Source organism: Pelodiscus sinensis, chromosome 5, assembly GCF_052426305.1.
Source record: "Pelodiscus sinensis isolate ZL-2025 chromosome 5, ASM5242630v1, whole genome shotgun sequence".
NCBI classification, from domain to species: domain Eukaryota; kingdom Metazoa; phylum Chordata; order Testudines; family Trionychidae; genus Pelodiscus; species Pelodiscus sinensis.
This window is the reverse complement of record NC_143056.1, coordinates 58,973,231-58,993,942: the sequence shown is the minus strand read 5'-3', so window position 1 is coordinate 58,993,942 and position 20,712 is coordinate 58,973,231. Positions and strand designations below refer to the sequence as shown.

General features: G+C 40.7%; 1 protein-coding gene across 22 annotated transcripts in view; it reads right to left on the bottom strand.

The window, feature by feature from the left end:
- RYR3 (ryanodine receptor 3) overlaps positions 1-17,351 on the bottom strand; it is a 522,680-nt gene extending 505,329 nt beyond the window's left edge. For all 22 annotated transcript variants that reach the window (XM_025189447.3, XM_075927047.2, XM_075927048.2 and 19 more), the window contains exon 1: positions 17,199-17,351. In XM_025189447.3, the coding sequence (XP_025045232.1) occupies positions 17,199-17,345 (147 nt within the window). In that variant the 5' untranslated portion in view covers positions 17,346-17,351. The remainder of the gene's footprint in view (positions 1-17,198) is intronic.
- Positions 17,352-20,712: the final 3,361 nt, after the last annotated feature.

The window sequence follows — 20,712 nt, the reverse complement described above, 5'->3', positions numbered from 1 at the left end:
CATAGGTGCACTCTTTACGAAGGGTAGCAGCACTCCATTGTTTCATAAAGTAGGCTGTGTCTACACTGGGCCACTTATTCCGGAAAATCGGCCGCTTTTCCAGAATAAGCTGCGAGCTGTCTACACTGGCCCTTGAATTTCCGGAAAAGCAACGATGCTCTACTGTACAAAATCAGCCGCTATTCCGGAAAAACTATTCTGCTCCCGCTCGGGCATAAGTCCTTATTCCGGAACACTGTTCCGGAAAAGGGCCAGTGTAGACAGCCCAGTAGTCTTTTCCGGAAAAAAGCCCCGATCGCGAAAATGGCGATCGGGGCTCTTTTCTGGAAAAGTACGTCTACATTGGCCACAGACGCTTTTCTGGAAAAAGGGCTTTTCCGGAAAAGCAGCCTGCCAATGTAGACGCTCCTTTTCCGGAAAAAATGAAAACGGAATAGTATTCCGTTTTAAGCATTTCCGGAAATTCATGCCAGTGTAGACACAGCCATAGTGTTTGGTGGTGTTTTTAATGTTTGCATCATAGAAAAATACCCTCCTGAACTCAGGTACTAGCAGGCAAATGGAAGGATTAATTTTCAAATAATTTACTTGTCATTTTTTACTCTCTACATGCACTACTAGCAACCTCAATTAGCTTAGTCTAGCTTCTTCCCCTCCCCCAAATCATGCATTAACTTCAGAGCCTTAGATTAGGGGTGGGGACCTTTTTTGTATCAGGGGTCGCTGACCCACAGAAAAATCAGAATGGAGGGGGTTGCACACAAGTGAGAAGCACAATTAACAACAACAACTCACTGATGTGGCAACACCGCACATTGGTGGGCCCAAGCTAGCAGATTTTGTCTGTTTCAGTTCCATGGGCAGGCAGCAGGAGAGCTGGAGTACTAGGACAGACTCCTCAATGCTGGGGTGGGGGTTCCCTGAGCCCTGAGCCTCTGATCCCAAAAAGCTGGGGACCCACCCCTGCATTAGATTACAAATAGTAATGGTATGGGGTACATTTTATTTAACTTCTTCGGGCATTAGATTTCATATTCTCAAACCTTACGTTGAAGCATGATGGCTATAAATACAATTTTAAAAAAAATCAAAGCTGAGATTCTCATGTAAATCACCTGATTTGACACTTTAAGAAAAACTCCAGATATTTCAAATGTTTGCAATAGTGCCCTTTATTCTGTTTATGATTTGAAACAGCTTGAATAACACAGCTAAGTTGTGAAGCTCCATGTGTGACATGGCAGGCAAAATTACTTAGGTCTGGTCTACAGTTAAAAAGCAGGTCAGCACTGCTACAGCACTCAGCAATGTGAAAACTTCACACTCAAGAGCTTCAGCTACATTGAACTAATGCCCAGCTAGGTCACTGTGAAGAATTCTTCCATCAGCCTAGCTATTGCCACTCGGAGAGATGGATTAGCTACATTAATGGAAGAAACCCTTAGTGTGCAGCTGCAGTGCCATATCTGTGCTGCTGTAACACCATACCATACATGTGAGGTAATCTGGATATAATGAAATTTGGTCTATAGTCATGCCCCTGCCATACAGGGTGTGGGGTGGTCAAATACTGGCCCATGGACTGGATTGTGTTTCTCAGGTTAGCCCGTCAGGCCACCAATACTATATTTACCTGAGCCTCTGCAGGTACAGGCGATTGCAGCAGCTCATCATTCCTGGCTAATGGGAGCTGTGGAAAGGAGTATCCCACTCCCTGCAGCTTCCACCACCACTTTATTGCGCACCCCTGCTAAAGAGGCAAATTGGGCCAAGTAATCTGTATAACGTGTAACCACCACCAAGATGGATTTGAACCTGGGACTTCAAGAGCTGACTATAGGGAGCCTCTACCCTCTGAGCTAAAAGCCAGCTGGCTCCTAGCCTATGCTGTAGAGGTCTCTTGATCTTAACTATTGCAGTGGTCTAGGTGCCACTTGCAGTACTCAGTAAACACACTAGGTGTGTGGGTTACACATGCACCTTCAGAAAAGCCAATTAGAGCTCAAGTCTAATCTGCTGATTAAATCATGGTGGAGTAAGAGCCAGGCTGGTTTATAAAGGGAGGAAGCTGACAGCAGTAAAGGGCTGCAGGGAAGTAGTCTGCAACGTCTTTGTGAGAGTAGATTAGGGGCCAGAGTTCCCCCACTGGGGAAATGGAACCAGCAGGGCATGTATGAGGAGAATGCCCGAGACTGCTGGTGAGGAAGAACTCTGCTATCCCAGAAAAAGAAGATGATAGTGACCTGACTGGAGGTTAAGCCAAAGACAGAGGACCCTGAGTAAAAGAACAGGAGCCTCAGAGGTGTGGGTAAACTCATCCCCAGATGTGACCACACAGAGCTGCTCTAGTGATGAGTAGTGCACGGTGACACAGGTTAGCACACCCTGGCTCATACATGGAAACCACATGGAGCTGCTCAAAACTTGGTAGCTCTTGCTATTAGGAGAAAGACAGGGAAACTAGGTGCATGCTAGCTTCGTCTGGGTGGAAGGTGAAGCATTGGTATATTTGCAACTGCTGTGTGCTGAGTCTATGCTGGGCACCTGGGGCTGTCACTAGCACTTACAAAGTGGTTGTTCCTGGTGAGCAAGCAGGAGTTGTCTAGTGGCATTTGGAGCAACTGGCTGAGGGGAAAGAAACTGATGTTATTGGGCCTTTTACCTTCTGCCACTACTCATGTCACTGGACTTCACTGTGGTAGCTGCTGCTTCTTTCCAAGCAGGGCTGGCTTCAAGCAGCCAGGAGAGAAGCAAGAAAAAACATTGCCACCAGTTGGCTGACTAGTGCTACAGCACTAGTGCCTTTTGGCTGTTAGAGGCACCATTACAATTGTGTTTGCAGCATGGCCAAATATGAGAGGCTGAGCCGAAAGCAGGTGTGATAGGTTTTCCAAATAAGCATGTGTGTATAAGAAGAGGAGAGCAACACTTAGGAGCACTAGAATCAGAGTTATTGGGAAAAAGTTCCCATTACACCCAACCCTTTAATTTATAGACTCAGACTTTAAGGTCAGAAGGGACCATTATGATCATCTAGTCTGACTCCCTGCACAGTGCAGGCCACAAAATCTCACCCACCCCTCCAGTCCCCAGTTAAAGTTATTTCAATTCAGTGTTTGGAGCTGCTTTTGTGAAATGCTAATGCAAAACTACAGTAGACTTACCTTGGCGAATACTATCTGATGGACTATTTGCTCTGCAACTAAAAGTGTTACTATCTTTTCCAAGTAAGAATGTTACAGAATTTCAGGTCTTACTAAACCAGAATCTTGTATAAGTCTGAATCCAAGTTTTGCCACTCACTATTCTCTGTAGGAAAAAATCCATCTACTGCACACTATAGGGTACAGATGTTATGTTTTGTTATGCAGGGGTACTGTAAAATTCAGGCCAAGTAAAGACAAGTTCATTCAATTTAATGGTTATAGTTTGTTTGTCATGATCGGTGTATGATGATTAAAGTCACTGGAATTTTATTTTCAGATTTCAAGCACAGTAATCACAGCCAGTGTACTTAATTGCTATTTGTTAACTGTAAAACAGATTGACAAACTTGAAACAAGTTTTGAAGTTAGATGTGGGTAAAAAGGAAATATTTCATTCTATTGGCAGTTACACAAAGCTTACATTAGACTCTTCAGGACAGTTTTATAAATCTGTTTTTAACTGGGGAAGAGTCTAAAGATAAAAGTAGGCATTTCTTTCCATATTATGCTGCTAATATTGTGTATTCAGACTTCTACTCATTCAAATTCACTCAAGAACAAGATTTTTACACTGTGACAAGACAAATCTATACCAATTCTCTCTCTCTCTCTCTATATATATATATATATACACACACACACACACACACACATTAAGATATGGATGGAGCAAACTTTCATAAAACTGTCCTTTTGTGAACCTAAATTACACTGTTTTGCACTCACAAAATGGATTCAAGTGTGAACTTGGCTGCTTGCTCCTGACTTGCATCCATTGAGGAGTACATGCACAGATTTTTGTAGATACAAGAGTGCAAAAATGTGTTTTGAAGCAGAAATTTTGCACATAAAATGAGAGACTAGGTCTTAGGCTTTTAAAAATCTGCTTCACAGAATCTTGTTATTGTGCCCTAAATTATTAATCTTGCTAAATATTCTTAATCATTTATTTAGGGCAAAAAAATTTTGTTCACTTTCGAGTTTTCATGAACAAGTTTAATCAAAGCAGAGAGGTGAGAAAAAGTTAAAATTTACTCATTAAATTTAACTAAGTTGTTTTACCAAAGAGGTTAAATAACCTAATTTTAAATCTTGGAGACTTTTGTACAATTGTACAATCAAACTTGTGTTACCAATTTTGACATTTAAAAACTGCACATTTCAATACTGGCATTTTTATATTGGCATAAGTCTATGTTCTTACCTTGTCATGTAGTTAAATACATCTGAACAATCTTTTGTTGCAATGCAAAGGCTATAACTTGAACCAAAAAAATAATTCCTGCTTCTAGACTTCCATTCAATTTGCTGACACTAGCAACAGTGAAATGCAATCATCAGTGTTTATCAGACTGCAATTGGCACATAGAATAGCATTGCAGAATCTTCTGTCAGTTAGGTATTCAGGTAGGGTAGCCCAACAATCTCCTTGTAAAAGGAAATACACAATCATGGGGCCTAAAAGAAAATAGCTCAGAACACAAACCTCCTATTCTTGTATTCTGACTTTCCTAACACTACCTAATTCTAAAATAACACTTCATGAACACAGTCTAAGGCTTGACTGCTGGTCTGGCTGCTTCTAGAAAGCATTTGTTTCATATCAGCTCCCTCTAGCAGAGAGTATGAAGTCTAATGAGCCACACCTGTTTCAGGGAATCAGCTATAATTGGTGTGCAGCTCCCAGCAGGTTTCCAACATCTGGTCAGCAACAGTTTTGCAACTCTTTTTTGCAGATTAATCAGTGTAGTCATTTTAAACAACACACTCCTACTGAAAGGATGAACACAAATAGAAAGCAACTGGTCAAACTTCAGACCTTTCTATCAGAAAGAACCATTTCACTCCATTGGTAGGTACCAAAGACTCACTATTGAACTGCATAAAACCTGTCTCACTCCTTTAACATGCCTAATGTATAAACACTACTTCACACAATTGTAAAGTCTGATTCTTTTTATACCAACAATCTAGTATCCCTAGTTAGTCTATATCCTAAGCTATCACCACAATCTCTAAAAACAAATTTTAAAATACATTTTCCATGAGAGACTACACTCAATATTCCTTGAAGAAGAACATTTTACTTGGAGTTGTTCTTTGATATCAGTGCATTAAATGTGTATTACTCTCTACAATTATGGTCAAAACTTTAATGCTTTATTTAACTTTACAAGAAATCAAGTAAATGTGTTCTATAGGCTAATGTTTTATGAAATTTCCTCCCTCTAACTTTTAAAACTTTCTCTGAGAAGATTCAATCACTTTTCATCATGACTTGCAATCATCACATAGAGTATTACTATCAGAATTATTTTCAAAAAATTGATCAGGACAACTATAACAATCAGTTAAAAAAGTAGAATGAAAGACAGAATTGTAAGTCATTTTCCAACTGCAAAATTTAATTTCAACAATGTTGGATTTAACAAAAATTATGTCTAGTAAGGGAATCAAATTTTAAAATTACTTAAGTTTGAGAGAAAAGGCCTCTGACATTCAAGTTACAATTTACACTACGTCTTTAACTGTCATTGTTTCCTTATGTCTTAATAGTTTTGGTTTACATTTTAATTTGAATAATGCAGTTTTGTATTTATTAGTTTCCTCTGACAAACAAGGTGTTTTAGGTGTATTAGGCAAAACAATGGCTTGTGTGTGGGGGGTGTTAGAATACAATGTAATATGATTCAAAGAGTTCAATTACATCCCCAGCATAAAAAAGAGAAGACAAACTTAGATTGTGTTTACAGTTTTACAAAATATGTTGATGCCAATTTTCTTTGGATTCAAGATATGATATTTATAGTATGCAGAAGTAGTTTTCTGAAAAAAAGACATTTCATTGCTTCAAGTAGAGCAATTAAAAAGAAAATTGCTGGTGATATCAGCTGGTGACTATTACATTACAGTTGCATACTTGCTCAAACTTCTGCTATAGTTATTGGCATACAGGATTTAAAAAAAACAGGTGGCTAGATCTAATAAGCAACTATGTTAATGTAGCCTATGAAATAAATGGGAATTGAAGATGCTCTGTACCATATACAAAATGCTCAAACTCTTGCCCAAGCCTTATACTATGTGCTGCACTTCTTCATTTTCAAGTTTTTTCTAAGTAGGTTTTAAATAACACTGTCTTCCAAATGTATTTCAACTGGACTAGTTCATAAAAGGCACAAGAAAATGAAAATTTGCCTGGTGGCTTTTTTACATAGATTCTTATTTGCTCAGATGACAAAGCTAGAAAGGAATAATATGAGATAAGGTCAAATATTGTTTAGATTATAGTTCCCCTAATTTAATTGTTTCCTGTGCTTATGCCTCTTTCATAGAGCATTTGGTTTTGTAAGTTGGGCCACAGTTTTAGTATCTATGATACTCTTAAAAAACAACAAATAGTCTGGCAGCACTTTAAAAACTAACAAAATATGTAGATGGTATCATGAGCTTTCATGGGCACAGTGCCCACGAAAGCTCATGATACCATCTATATGTTTTGTTAGTTTTTAAAGTGCTACCAGACTATTTGTTGTTTTTAAAGTGAATCCTGTACAGACTAACTTGGCTATCCCCTGAAGCTTTTTAGTAGAAGCAGTCCCCGGGTTACGTACAAGATAGGGTCTGTAGGTTTGTTCTTAAGTTGAATCTGTATGTAAGTTGGAACTGGCATCCAGATTCAGCCGCTGCTGAAACTGACCGCCAGTTCCGACTTACATACAGAATCAACTTAAGAACCCCAAGCGTCCCCAAGTCAGCTGCTGCTGAAACTGATCAGCAGCTGATTCCAGGAAGCCCGGGGCAGAGCAACTCTGCCTCGGGCTTCCTGTAGTCAGCGCTGGTCAGTTTCAGCAGCAGCTGACTTGGGGATGCCTGGGGCAAAGCAGCTGGGGTGCTGCCGGGTTGGTCCAGTAGCGCCCAGAGTGGCGCTGCGGGACCAACTGGCAGCGCCCCAGCTGCTCTGCCACAGGCATCTGGAGAAAAGCCTAGTCTGCTGGGGGGGGGGGGCGTACTAGCTGCACCCCCCCCACCCTAGCAGACCAGGAAGACGCGGGCGGCGGACCGAGACGCACCGCGGTCCCGCCGCCTGGGTCTTCCGCGGCTTTACTCCCCGTCTCCCTGGTCTGGTGGAGACCAGCAGACCAGGGAGACGGGGAGCAAAGCCTCTGATGACGCCAGCAGCGGGACAGCCGCGGGGCATCTGGGCTGCTCCGCTGCCGGCTTCCCCAGGCTTTGCAAAGCCGCGGGGGGGCTCGGGCAGCGAGGCAACCCAGGCGCGCCTGGGCTGCTCCGCTGCCAGCTTCCCCGAGGCTTTGCAAAGCCACAGAGGGGCTTTGTACCGTGTCTTCCTAGGCTGCAGACCAGGGAGACGCGGAGAAAGCCCTGGAGTACACGGGTGGCAGGACCACGAGGTCCCGCAGTCCGTGTCCTCCGGGGCGAGCCCCGTTCGTAACTGCGGCTCCGACGTAAGTCGGGGACTGCCTGTATCTTTGGCGAGTCTTCTCAAGAGACTTGAATCTTTATCTAGTGTCATTTGGAAATATCCATATTTTATGAGGGTACAGAAATGAGTGCGGAGGTTGGCCCATAACTTTTAAATTGTGTCTTGTCCTTGATTTTAACATGTTTCTTTATATTCCATCATGTTAATAATTATTACACACTGTAAGTCTTCCCTCACCACCCCCTCATTTTTTTGACTCTGTTCCCACTGCACCTGGCAGCTCTTGGATATATGGCCATAGCACTGCCATGGGAACTGAGCAGGAGGCAATATTTACAGCTGGGTTCCAATATGAATCATACCCAGTTAACATGGCAGGAGATTAGTGAGAAGCACAGAGATCAGGCAATCTACTTGATGCCTGCTATGAAACTGTAGGAATGTCAAGGACAAACTCATTATTTTTTTAGGGTGAAATTCACCCCTTTGCAAAGGTTGGTACATAAGTAGTGCATAGGACTTTTGTTGATTCTCTGCACAACAAGGGAGGAGGAGGGAAATGCCATGCATAGTCCTGGTCTACACTTTGCGCATGTGCTTCCTCTTTTTCTACAGTGGGTTAATCAAGTTACTGGTCAAACTTGTTTCCCATTGATCAAGATACTAACCATACACACTGGATGGTGAATAGTTGCTTCTTCCTTTGGGAATCAAATTTTAAAGCATAGCTATAGGCAATCCTCTTACTTCATTCTGAAGGAATATATTAGATTCATAATATTTTATATATAGATTTAAAATGTTAGAAGTACAAATTATTTTTGAAAAGCATTTCAGTGATGAGTAAAAGACAAATCTTTATATTAAAATACTCCTTGAATTTTGAAACATCCAAAATGTGAATATAGATTTAGACCTCACATATAATTAATTTGAAAGTAATTACTTTTCCAAATTAAAAGTGATAGCTATTTGTTTTTGTTTCCAAAATGCAAGATAAAAAACAGAACAATCTGAAATTGTGACATTTCAGTTTCTTAAAGATAAATTAAATTCAATAATAAGTTTATACACACACAAACTACAGTTCTGTTTTTATTTTCCCTGCTATTAATATACTACCCAAGTGAGTATTTAAGTTACTTCAAGGATGATTCCTTACAACTTGGCTAAATATTAAGCAACTTCTTCATAAAATAGAACCTGTTTTAACTACCTGCTTGAAGTTCTGCTAAATTATATCTATGTTCTTTAATACAGTTTATTCATAGGGTCCATGGAAACCAATTACTCTACAGTTAGGTAGTATGCAAGATTTATTATTCCAAATCAGATCATCAATGAGCCATACCTGATGTTCCAGTAGAAGGTGGAACACTGAAATAATACATTGACTGTACACTGCTGTATGGGTGAATGGGGGGATTTTCCTTTTTGACCCTAGAATCAGCAGAGCACCTGTCTTCCAATTGAATAATTTGCCTGGGGGAGGGGAATAGTTGAAACTCTGGTGGGTGGTTCTCAATCATTTCCTAAAGCAGGGCTACTCAACATGTGGCTGGCATGTTTGCGGCCCATGATGCAGTTTGGGTTTACACGGGGCTCAACATGCAGCCTGCGGGTAGGATCCTTTGAAAATGGCCTCCACAGGGAACACGGTCCACAACGGTGAGGCATCTCCCAGGCGAGGTAAGCATTTGCAAGATGCAAGTGGACGGGCTGGCTGGAACAGATGGGTACAGGTGTCAGTGTTTCTAGCTCCCAGGGAGGAGGTGCCGGGAGTGCCAGGGCATTGTGTGAAAGAAGCTATTTGTATATATTTGCATATGTATTTGCATATATATGCAACCACACTTAAGTTGCAGCCCTCGGCATGTGCTGTAAGTATCACTGTGGCCCCTGGGGCTTCCAAAGTTGAGTAGCCTTGACCTAAAGTATAATACAATGAGAAACAGTAATGTTAAATGCTCAAGTTAAGGATGAATAGTGAATTTCATTTCTTATTCACCACCTTACTTGTATTAACTGAAATATATAAGTAGAGAAAGGGACTTCTAAAATCTGTGAAAGAACCTTTAGTCTTGATGTCTTGTATGTATAGTATTTGTTTAGGAGTGGACATCAGCAATTCTGTTTGCATACAAATACATCGCATATGTAGGTAGCTCCATGTTACATTATATGACTACAGTCTAGCTTTAGCATGCACTTTTTATTTTTGTTTTTTATAGTACATAGTGTCTAGGAACCTAAGTTGTGCACCAGGGCCCCGTTATGTTAGCTAGTTAGGTACATTACTAACACACATAACAGAAAGACCCAAAGAGATTATACTTTTAATTAAGATTGCTTCCCTCAATATGAGTTATTAGATTTAAAAAATGGCTGAGTGCATAATCAATTTTTTTTAAGTTCATTGGCCAAACTGACCAGTCCAATTCATTTTGAAATCAAAGTTGTTGTTGATGTTTTTAACTTCTTGCTGAAATGAAAGAAAAAATTGTTTGGATTTCAAAAGTTAGAACTTGGGGGAAAAAATAGTATTTCCATAGCACTAACCAGCTTCCAACTGCTGCCCTCTTATTAAATCACATCAGATTGAAAGGTTTCCTCCCTTTGCCCCCAACCTCACTGTGGAATTTCCTCAAAGAATTAAACTTGCCTGATGCCCAAGATAATTGCTATCTATTGACACAATTCAACCCTGGAACAGTGGCAGTTTTCTATATGTAATTTAACAGCTCTGAAGGCTGATATTTCAGAGTTCTGGGCTAGAAACAGGAGGCTTTACACAGTTTGAGAGTGATGATACTCAGGTTTCTGATGCATTGAAAAGAATTTTAACTTATATAAAAAAGATCTGACTAGATGTCACAGTTCCACAGAATCAATGCTATGGCTCCAGCTTTGGAACAGTGTCCACGACAGTGGTAGGCCACCTGAGGCCCCAGGACTGAATGTGGCCCATCAGGGTTCTATATGTGACCCATGAGACATTTTGTTTACTGTTGCCCACACACAGGTTGCCAGATACTTCTATAAAAGTGACACATACTTAAAGCAAGGGCATGTGAAGTGAGTTGCGTGCTGATCATGCAAGATTGGTCAAAGCCATGTGGTCCCTCTGCATCCAACCAAAGCACTGTTACAGTTCAGTCGGCACACACTGCAAATTCTACCTACACAAGCATAGTTAGCAAAAGTACCATATCCCAAGAGACTGTCTTGGTTATGACAATCGTGCAGACCTCATGCAGTCCATTCACTAGCCTAGATGGCCCTTCCCTGGTCTAAGAGGAACCACTTCAATGTACCAGGACCCTGGGAGGAGGGGTAAATCACTGGCTTCACTGCCTCCTTAGACTGGACCGCTGGGCTTTCAACACTCCTGCTTCACACAGTGGGGTCCTTTCAGGAAGTCCAACTGAGACAGACTCCTAATGGAGATTTACATACCCTTCAGGAATTAATGCACCTCATCAAGCATTTCCAGTGACACTCGCAAAATTATCAGATTTATTCATTAACTGGAACACAGCACAGGAAGCCCTTAGGATAACATAGAGTGTTTCTCAACCAGTGGTACAAGTACTCTCGGGGGTACTTGAGAGAAATCTGGGGTGTACTTCAACACAACTCTTTATTATTTTTGTACTTTTTACACCCAACAATTTCATCACCCACACGGCTATGATTAAGTTGTTTAAACAAATGTGTTGCAATGGTAGAAAAAATGTTTTGTGTGTATGAAAACTGTAGGTACTGGGGGTACTTATAATTTTTTTTAAAAAGGGTAATTTATTTAAAAAGGTTGAAAAACACTTGCATAGAGAACTGAAGGTTACAGCATAATCCATTAGCCCCAAGACCAGCCAAGATGTAGTGAACCATTAGTTCAAGCTCTGTCTCATGTCCTTTGTCAGACTTCAGGGGAGAAACCCACCTCCAGCCAGCAGCCAGATCTTGAATCTTGAGCTGAGGTTTGTTTTTTCACCCAACCCAAAAAAAAGGTTCCCTATCCCTGCCTTAATGCATACCAGTTCTAAACACAATTTTGTTTTAAATTTTTTATTTATCCTTAAAAAAATGTTCCTACCTGTTTTCTCAAACTAAGTTATCTACTTATGGATGGCTAACTTGATGCAAAACAGTATGTTTAGGTGGCAAGAGACATAAAGCTAACATTAATTCAAAAAGAATACCCAATTCTATTCCTTTCTCTCGCAGTGTAAAAGGGCTATACGGGAGCCAAAGGAACTGTAGGAGAATTCCACTTAATTTAGTCCTACATTCCTCACCACCCTCAAAACCCTAACAATACCGTACCATAGATGTTTTGTAAGGTAGATGCTAAGAACTGAAGGGAGCACCTTGTAGCACTATGATGCTATGGTGACACTGGTCTGCTGCATGGACTATATGTAGCTCTGAGAAGGCTGTTAGTAACCACAGAAGCTGCTCTAACTTATACCGGGAGCTGTTTCAGTCTTTGATCTGGGAAGAGGAAAGTAGACAAAAGCCCACTGTATCTCCCTTCTCTCAGACTACCCCATCGGTGATGCACTTCCTCGTAGCCATATGTCTGTAACTTCCTGTGCAGCTTGCTGAAATCTTCAGTTATGAGTCATGTCTGCAATTCCTGGGTACATCCCTGCTCAGAGATATCAATCTGGTTTGCAAACTATGAGCAGCTCCTCTGTCATATGCTGAATCAAGCCTCCTAGATCTGTGTTAAATAATATTGGAAAATGAAGACCACCATGCAGAAATGCACTTAATAATTAGTATGGAGTAAAAGATATTAAGATGCTCTGTAGCAGATGGATTGTTCTAATGTTTCATACTTGCATTATAGTACCACCAGGGGCACAGATCTGATAAGACCACATCTGCTAGGCTTATCAAGAAAGAACTGTCTTTACACAACGTTAATCAAAAGCAAAGTGTAAGACTATGGTATACTCTTTAAAGCTATGGTTATTTTTGCTAATAATGAACTAATGCCACAAGCGAGAGAAAGTGTAAAGTACAGCACATTGATTCTAGATATCAGTCTTAAAACTGATTCTGAGATTCATGCCCATCTCCCTTTCTGCAGAATTTCACTCCCTGCCTATCTGTGGATATCTGCTTCATAGCCACGGATCATTTTTGTGGATAGCAATGCAGATCCCCATGCAGGGCTCTCCCCATTCCCACCTGGCCACCAGGCGGTGGGGAGAGCAACAGGGCAGGCCCTAGCACAGCTGCCTGGGAAGAGATGCCTGCACTGTCCTGCTCGCTCATCCCCCACCTGGTGAGCATTGGCCTGTGGAGGCCTCAGCCCCAAATTCAGCTTGGGGACATAAGCTGCCTGTCCCACACTCTGCTCTGTGCTGCCAGATAGTGCAGCTGGGAGCATGCATGAGGGAGGTGACTCATTTTTGGGAGAGGAGGAAGGCAGCTGCCCTGCTCCAAGGCAGGGGGGCCCAGCTCTGTAGGCCAAAGGCTGGAGTTGATGCTATGGGAGCAGCGCCTTGGGCAGCAGCTGATTCCTGCCCTGCCGTGGGGATTGAAGCACTCAGAGCCCCAAGGCACTACCTCTCTGCACTGCTATGATCTGGCATAGTATCATTGATAGGATCGTTGTTCTCAGTCCATAGCTAGAATTTATAACAAGCTTAAAGAAAAAGGTATGTATGCATATACACACTCTGCAAGACAAAGTCACCACACTTGGGAAAGAAGAATCACTAATCTGTGTTGTGATCCACTTGTTATTCATTTGCATGGTTCCAGCAAAATGCCAATGTATTGAATATAAAATATCATACACCCATTTAATAATCCTATCCCATACACCATTGACTGTAATCTAGAGAATTAGTTTGGCATATTTCACTAAATGTGATCAGTTCCATTACAAAATTATTATGCAGGTATTTTCAGTGGAGCAACACAAATGCTATCTTATCTAATGCAGTACCTCATATTTGGTCGGTTTGACAACAGGGGCAAAAAACCCCAACCTTTTGAAAAAACAGGCTAGATAAGAGTCACTGGCAAATGCAATCACAATAGTAAAATCTCACTCACCAAGCCACGCTGGCCGACAGTGACAGGGTTATTTCAGCCCTTTCAACACGTAATAATGATGATAAATTATGTTGTTTCACATTATTTATAAACCATTTCACAGAAGCACATGGTACTTTACACTCAAGTGAGTGGTTTATAATCTGTAACCCCTTCCTGCGGTAAGTTACAAACAAAGGGTATGGAGGAATGGCTTTGGAGTGCTAGATTGTGAAATACATTTGTTACGTAGCAGATGTTTGACACTTATTTTTGTTTGTCCTCTTCACATACACATAACACACACGTAGCCTTACAGAGGGTTCAGGATAAAGTCTGAGGCAAATGTCATTAGCAGAAGACTAGTTTAAAGAAGTCATTTCAAATATTATCATAGGCAACACTATATAAAGCTCAAAGGATGAAGATTGTAGCAATTGTATAAATATACAAACCAAGAGAATAGTGGGGGGAGGGGATAAAGAATTACTGTTAAAGTCTAATAATTTATTTCTATTATTCATATTAGGGATGTAATAGTGTAGTCGATTAACCGATAAGCAAAAGCTTATAGGTTAATGCTATAGACTACACGCATTTCCCTCCCCCCACCCTTGCCGTAAATTTTTAGCAAGCTGGCCAGCAGCCAGTCTCAGTTCTGGCTCCTGTCAGGTCCAGAACCTACCCCTGCTGTGACTCTGCATTTAAAGTATATTAGGAGCCAGGTGGACAGGCCGCCCGGCTCAGTTCCAGCTCGTGCTGGGTTCAGGAGCTTAGACCCTTGCCCCCCTTAGACAGGGGCTGCTGCCTCTTTATGAGAGGCAGCAGCACTGGGCGACAGGAAGCTGGTTCAGAAGGGAAGCTGGTTTTCAAACTGGTTCCCCTCCCTCGTGGACCAGTTCCTGCCTGGCACCGTGCACTGCTGCCTCTGATACAGTGGCTGCCACTCCTGCCCCTGGGGACTATAAAATAGTCAACTAACTAAAAATTCATGAGGTTACTCAACTATTAAATTAACCGATATTTAACATCTCTAATTCATATCACAATAATACTTAAAGTTCTAAATCAGCCAAACACTGACTACATATACACAGAACAAAAAGACTGGAAGCTATTTGGGGCTTGAACAATCTAAACATACATATAAGGTGGACACATTTTAGAAATGAATACAGATATCATTTCACCCATTACTGAAATGCAGCCACTTCTGTGGGGAAAGATTGTAATCATAAGTTGATATATAGCAAATCTACAGGACAGATAGTCTGGAAGTGAAGAATACCATATTAAATGAAAACTTGGGGGGGTTCTGCTTTACGAAAGCAAAATGGAATTTTGCTAGACCAACAGAGTTAAAACAGCTGCTCTTGAAATGCCATATGATATTTAAGGATCACATGTGATCTGATATTCTGTTTTGTGTGTCATTCTAAAGGGGATACTTCTAGTGCACTGTAGCCCCTATAATATCCTTGGGCCCTGGGCTTCTACACACTCAAAAAGAAGATTGTAGGTCCCCATGACAATAGTCCATTTTCTGATTGAGAGGGATGTGTTCATTCGTAGTAGAAGATTCTATTCTAAAGGAGGTCTGTGGAACATTCAATAGGTGATTCCAATCCTGGATGAAAGTTTTGGTATTGGAACGATTGCAATAGGCCACCCAATTCCAAAGAAAAAAAATAATACTGTGAATAGTTTGATCAAAATTGCTATGTTGTGTACACGCATGAGTATAATGTTCAGGCAATAAAATGTGTCGATAAAAAGTTTTTATGGCCCTTGTCACTATAATACCCAAGTACCTAATAAAATGGTATCATTCCCTGACAGCAGGTGATGGCTAGAAAGTGTCTAACAGCAGGTTCCACTTCCTTGAATGGGGAGTAAGTTATGTAGAGAGGAGACAGCAACAGCTGCTGCATTTGTGCCCTGCAAAGAGAACATGGGACTGCAAAAAAGAGTAACCACAGTCCTGGCAAATGAAAAGCAGCTTTCTTCCCATATAATGTTCTCTAGTGCCCAGGAGAAGAAAATATTCTTCTACAGACTCCCCTAACCCCAATGTGCTCAATGCTTTGTTCTGTCTTAGCTGGGAAGAATCACAACGGAGTCCCATTGAACAGTGAGAAAGTGTCACAGCATCAGCTACTGCCATCTCCAGAGGCAGACATAACCCCATTGCAAAGGGACAAAGCTCTTTCTTCCCTTTGTAATGGAGGAACAATGATCTCTGAAGGAAAGTGAAAAAATGAAGGGAACTCCAAGATACATTGTCAGAAGAGAGCACCTTCTCCTCAAGACTGAGGTACCCATTAGGCATGTCTTGGGAAAGAAGCACCACCTTCATGTGATAGTAGAGCTTGTGAGGGGTGCCAGGAAGACTATTCTTCAGTGAGATTATCTGTTTTTTCATGAACTTCTCACCGGCAATTAAGTGCCAATGACACGTCATCACACCTAACAGTTTACATAAGAAGCGGCAGCCGCCACCAGCCTCCCCGAAATGGTGTGGCAACCATCTATTTTGGGTGGTGAGCCTATCTCTTCTGGAATCTTAGCTTTTTAAAGTTGTATCACCAATGCTGGAGATTCTCTATTCTTGAAACATTTTCAACAATGAATGAGGAGAAATGAGGGAGGAGGGAACATACTTGAACCAACAGGATTTTCCTCCTGTCATTTATTCTCTAACACATACTACAACACAAGATGACAAAAGGAGTTAAGAAAAAGGACTCTTCCCACACCACCTTTAACAAACTCAATGTGTGAAAGTGCTTGCTTAAAAGTCCAAATTGGTTGTCACTAGATTTGTATAAAGCTTTAAGGAAGAATGGTGTGAGGGCTGTTTATAGAAAATTACATTGGGTGCAGGCTATTTCACTAATTAACACTCCCTATCCAGAGAAATCCTCCTTCCTTTTAAATAAACCTCCTTTAAACTAAGAAAATATCCTACAACAGTTCTAGATCTGTCACCCTCCCCCTGCATGTATTGATGTCTCTCCCCACAAAAGTATTGCTGCATGTAGTTTTGTATTAGAAGAGGGCTATTAGGGGGCATTCTTGCCTGGTTTATTCATCATTTCTGGGCTCTCCCATCTGCAAAGCTTCAGTTAATGTCAGTGAAATCTAACCCATACAGAAGTTTCAGAGGTCAGATATTTGGCATACAGCATTTAGAAACCTAAGTACAAAGTTGATGGGGACGCTTCAAACACAGACAGATTACAACGGAAATAGGTCTCCCTATACTACACTGGTACCAGACAAGCTATTGAGCAGATTTAAGGAAGAACCCACTGAGACTGCACAATGCTATTACAGCTTATATTCTAGCATTGCATTTTTACTGACTAAATCAAGCCTCCCACTTTGCAAAGCTAGCACAGAAATAACATTTCATTTTTCATGCAATATGGCTAGACCAGACAAAAGACAAGGTAAAACAATTTACAGCATGACCCAGAAAAAAAGATACTTACAGTTCGCAGGAACTGTATTTCATCTTCCCCTCCTTCACCCCCTTCGGCCATGGCTCTTGAGGAGTCAGCTCTGCTAAGACTCTGATTGCCTCCACTGGCAGCTTGCTGTTCTGGGTACAGCTCCTCTTCTCCTATCAGTATTAGCATATAGCTAATCCACAGCCATATAGGGAGCCCAGCTAACTCCACTGCACTGCAGACTGTCAGTCAACCCCCTCACTGCCAGAACCAACTGCGCTGCTTTTCTAGTTCCACAGCAAGCGATTCCTTTTCTTTTTTTCTCTCTCTTTGCTCCCTAGAGAAAAACCTATTGTTAAGGTATTGCAGTAAATATTCTATGCATCAGTAGTTCCTTCCTCAGAACGAACACACACACACAGACACACACACACACACACACACACACACACACACACACATCAATGTCTGTCCAGCGCAGCATTAAAGGTGAAGTGTTAATAAAAGCAAAGCTCACTTCCATTTTCAGAGATTAGGTCTACAGTTTTGCATGTGAACATAACCATTCAACAACTGATTATACATCAAAGGATGAAAATACAGATCACATAGGATGAGCTATTTTTGACGATGGATTTTTCAGCCTGTTAGTATTAACTTCGTATTGCTTCTCTGCATAAGCAGCTGAGAGTCTAATTGGCAAGATGATTTAATGGTCAATGCCACTATGTGTATTTGTTAATGCTGTCTCTCTCAATCGGAGTCATACTATGGACTGCAAAGTTTTCATTTGAAGCATTGTGAAGGTGCACTTGAAACATAGTATTATGGCTCATATATATATATATAATTTCAGTTAAAGAATAAAGGTACAATTCTATTAAAAATAAAACAAAATAACTTTAAATGCAAGTTAAAGTGAAACAAGTAAAATCTTTAGCATTTATATATTACTTCATCTATGACAAAGGCTGAAATGAGTGAGATAAACCTGGTACACCCCTTTCTTGAAGTTTGAGGTGTTCAGATTTGTGGTACTGGTTTCAAAGTTATCATAAGGCTTCTATGTCCTTAATTCAGGGAAATGTAGTGACCAGCCAGGGAAGATGGTGCTTGTATAGCGGTCTGTCTTTTCCCCCATCTGAGAGACAAGGTCCCTCTCATTCTCTCTTTATAACGTCAAGGGTATCCAGGAAGAGCAGGGTTTTTGAAGAAAAACAGTGACTCTCCTGCTCACATTCAGCAAGCACTTGCGTGAGCAAAGACAACTCAAAAGCCATGTGCTGACTTGGCCAACAAGTGCCTCCTCACGAGGAGGTACTCAGGTCCAACTGGAATCCTCTTCAGCCCTCCTAGTTCTTATTCAACTCTGACAATATGAAAATGGTGACTTGGTACCCTTGGGGTCAAATATCTTCTGAAAATGTTCAGATGCCAAATATAGCTAATATCGCTGCTGTCTGGAAATCAGATATTCGGTTTCAACCACACTTTAGAGGGTTGAGACCCAGTGCTTCAATTGTACTATATTCTCTCATTTGTCTTTTTTACACTAATGATGGGGTTTGACATACAATTATTTGTATTTTTATTGTGGTAGGCAAGTTTTCTACAAAGTCTTATAGAAAAACCCACTATATAACATTCCACTGCATATGAAAAGAACCTAAACTAGAACCAAGAAATAAACTTAGCAGAATTTACAAAACTGTACTAATACATCTGATTCAGTGGTCACCTGAAAGTAGTGACAGTTGGTAAATTGCTTGAAATAAATATGGACTACAGCAACAGACGTAATATCTGATCTATATTCAGGACACCCCAAACATTTCAAAAGTGTTGGGAATCTTGAGTTAAATCTGGCCCATTTGAAAGCCCATCCTCCTTTTCAAAAGCAGAGTATCAAACACATCGAGGCATGTTAAGTCCCAAAGTCTGATTCCAGATCACTATATTGTGAAATTTCAAAAGGCACATGAAATTAATTGGCATCACTAGCATTCAGATATCTCTTTATTGTAAAAAAGAGTAAGTACAATTCTAGTCCCACTGAAATCGGTGGGATTTTTTTCCATTGACTTCCATTGACTTCAATTCACTCACTTTTTAAAACCAATTGATACATTCACTTTGAATATCCTCTTACTTTTATCTGAAAACTCATATAGCATTGTGCCAACACAAAAAGAACTCCAGTATGTCTATAATTCTGCCTAATAGCAATTCCTATCAGCAGTTTTGTTTATTTTTGTTAAGGCTTTCTATTTTTTTGCTAATATACAATTTTATACAATATTTGGGGCGATGTTTTATTGCCCAGTAAACAAAATATTTTGGTTAGATTCATGTTTTTAAACTGACAAATGAACTGCAATCGACCTACAGCCACTGTTTTCTTTAGAATTTTGTTCTACTTACTGTTATGTTCATATGTTTAATGAGAAATATATTCAGTTGCTACAGTGCAATAAAATTTATTGTATCAGGAAGCTGATGATGTCAATGTTTTAAGCAGTTTATGGAGCTGCACTTAATCAGATAAGTCTCACGCAAAACACAATCCCTTTGATTTCTGATTTCTGTGTTCTAATTTTTCTTACAATTCAGCTTCACAGAGTTATTGAAGCTGCCATTGAAAACAAATTTACTTCCAGTTCACTGCAATTTTAATAACTCAATCTGAAATGGCCAGCTGTGCATTTCAGGGTGAGAAGTAACTATATGAAGTATAAATTATTCCATTAGGAATGCAAATACTTTGACCATATTGGGTCTGTTTCTGCTTTTACACTAACACAACTGATTTACAGTCAGTTGAAAAAATTGGGTGAACATAATCTACACAATGGTCCTGATTCTGAACAGTTGACCTTAGAGGACTTCTTCATTGGAATAATTCCCCTTAGTTCCTTCCAGCTGAATCAGTTCTTGGCATAGGTTGTAACATCTTAAATTATTCAAAATAAAAATCTTCTGTTCAACAAATTTTACAAGAAGCAAAACCAAATCTTTCAGATAAATCCTTCTGTCATCACCTGGGACAGATATGCTGCTGTCATGAAGCTCTAGCCTCTTACTAGGAGATTCACAATGACTCTTCACATGAGTTCTTGCTTCTAGATTGGCTTTTTGCAGCCTTTATTGCTGCTGCCAACCAGTAAGTCAAAATTTTTGTAGTGGCACCAGTCTGGCAATGAGATGCAGTAGTGTGGGGAGTTGGACCACAGGAACTAAATGCCCATGCTGTGGCCATTGGGAAACATCTGGAGCTGAACAATGTTTAGTTGTTTCTGTCTGATTTAGTCTACACCACACTTATAAAAAAGCTAAGATAGATCAGAAAACCTTTAAAAGATAATCACAGAGCTAACAGGTGTATTGGTGTGCACATGCATGCATATTACGGTTACCAAGTGTCTGGTTTTCAACCCAAAACCCAGTCAAAAAGAGACCTAGTGACTCTGGTCAGCACCACTCTGCTGCCTCTCCCCCACTCAGAGTGCTGGCTCTGTAGCTCCCATTTGGCCATGGTTTCTGGCCAAAGGGAACTGCA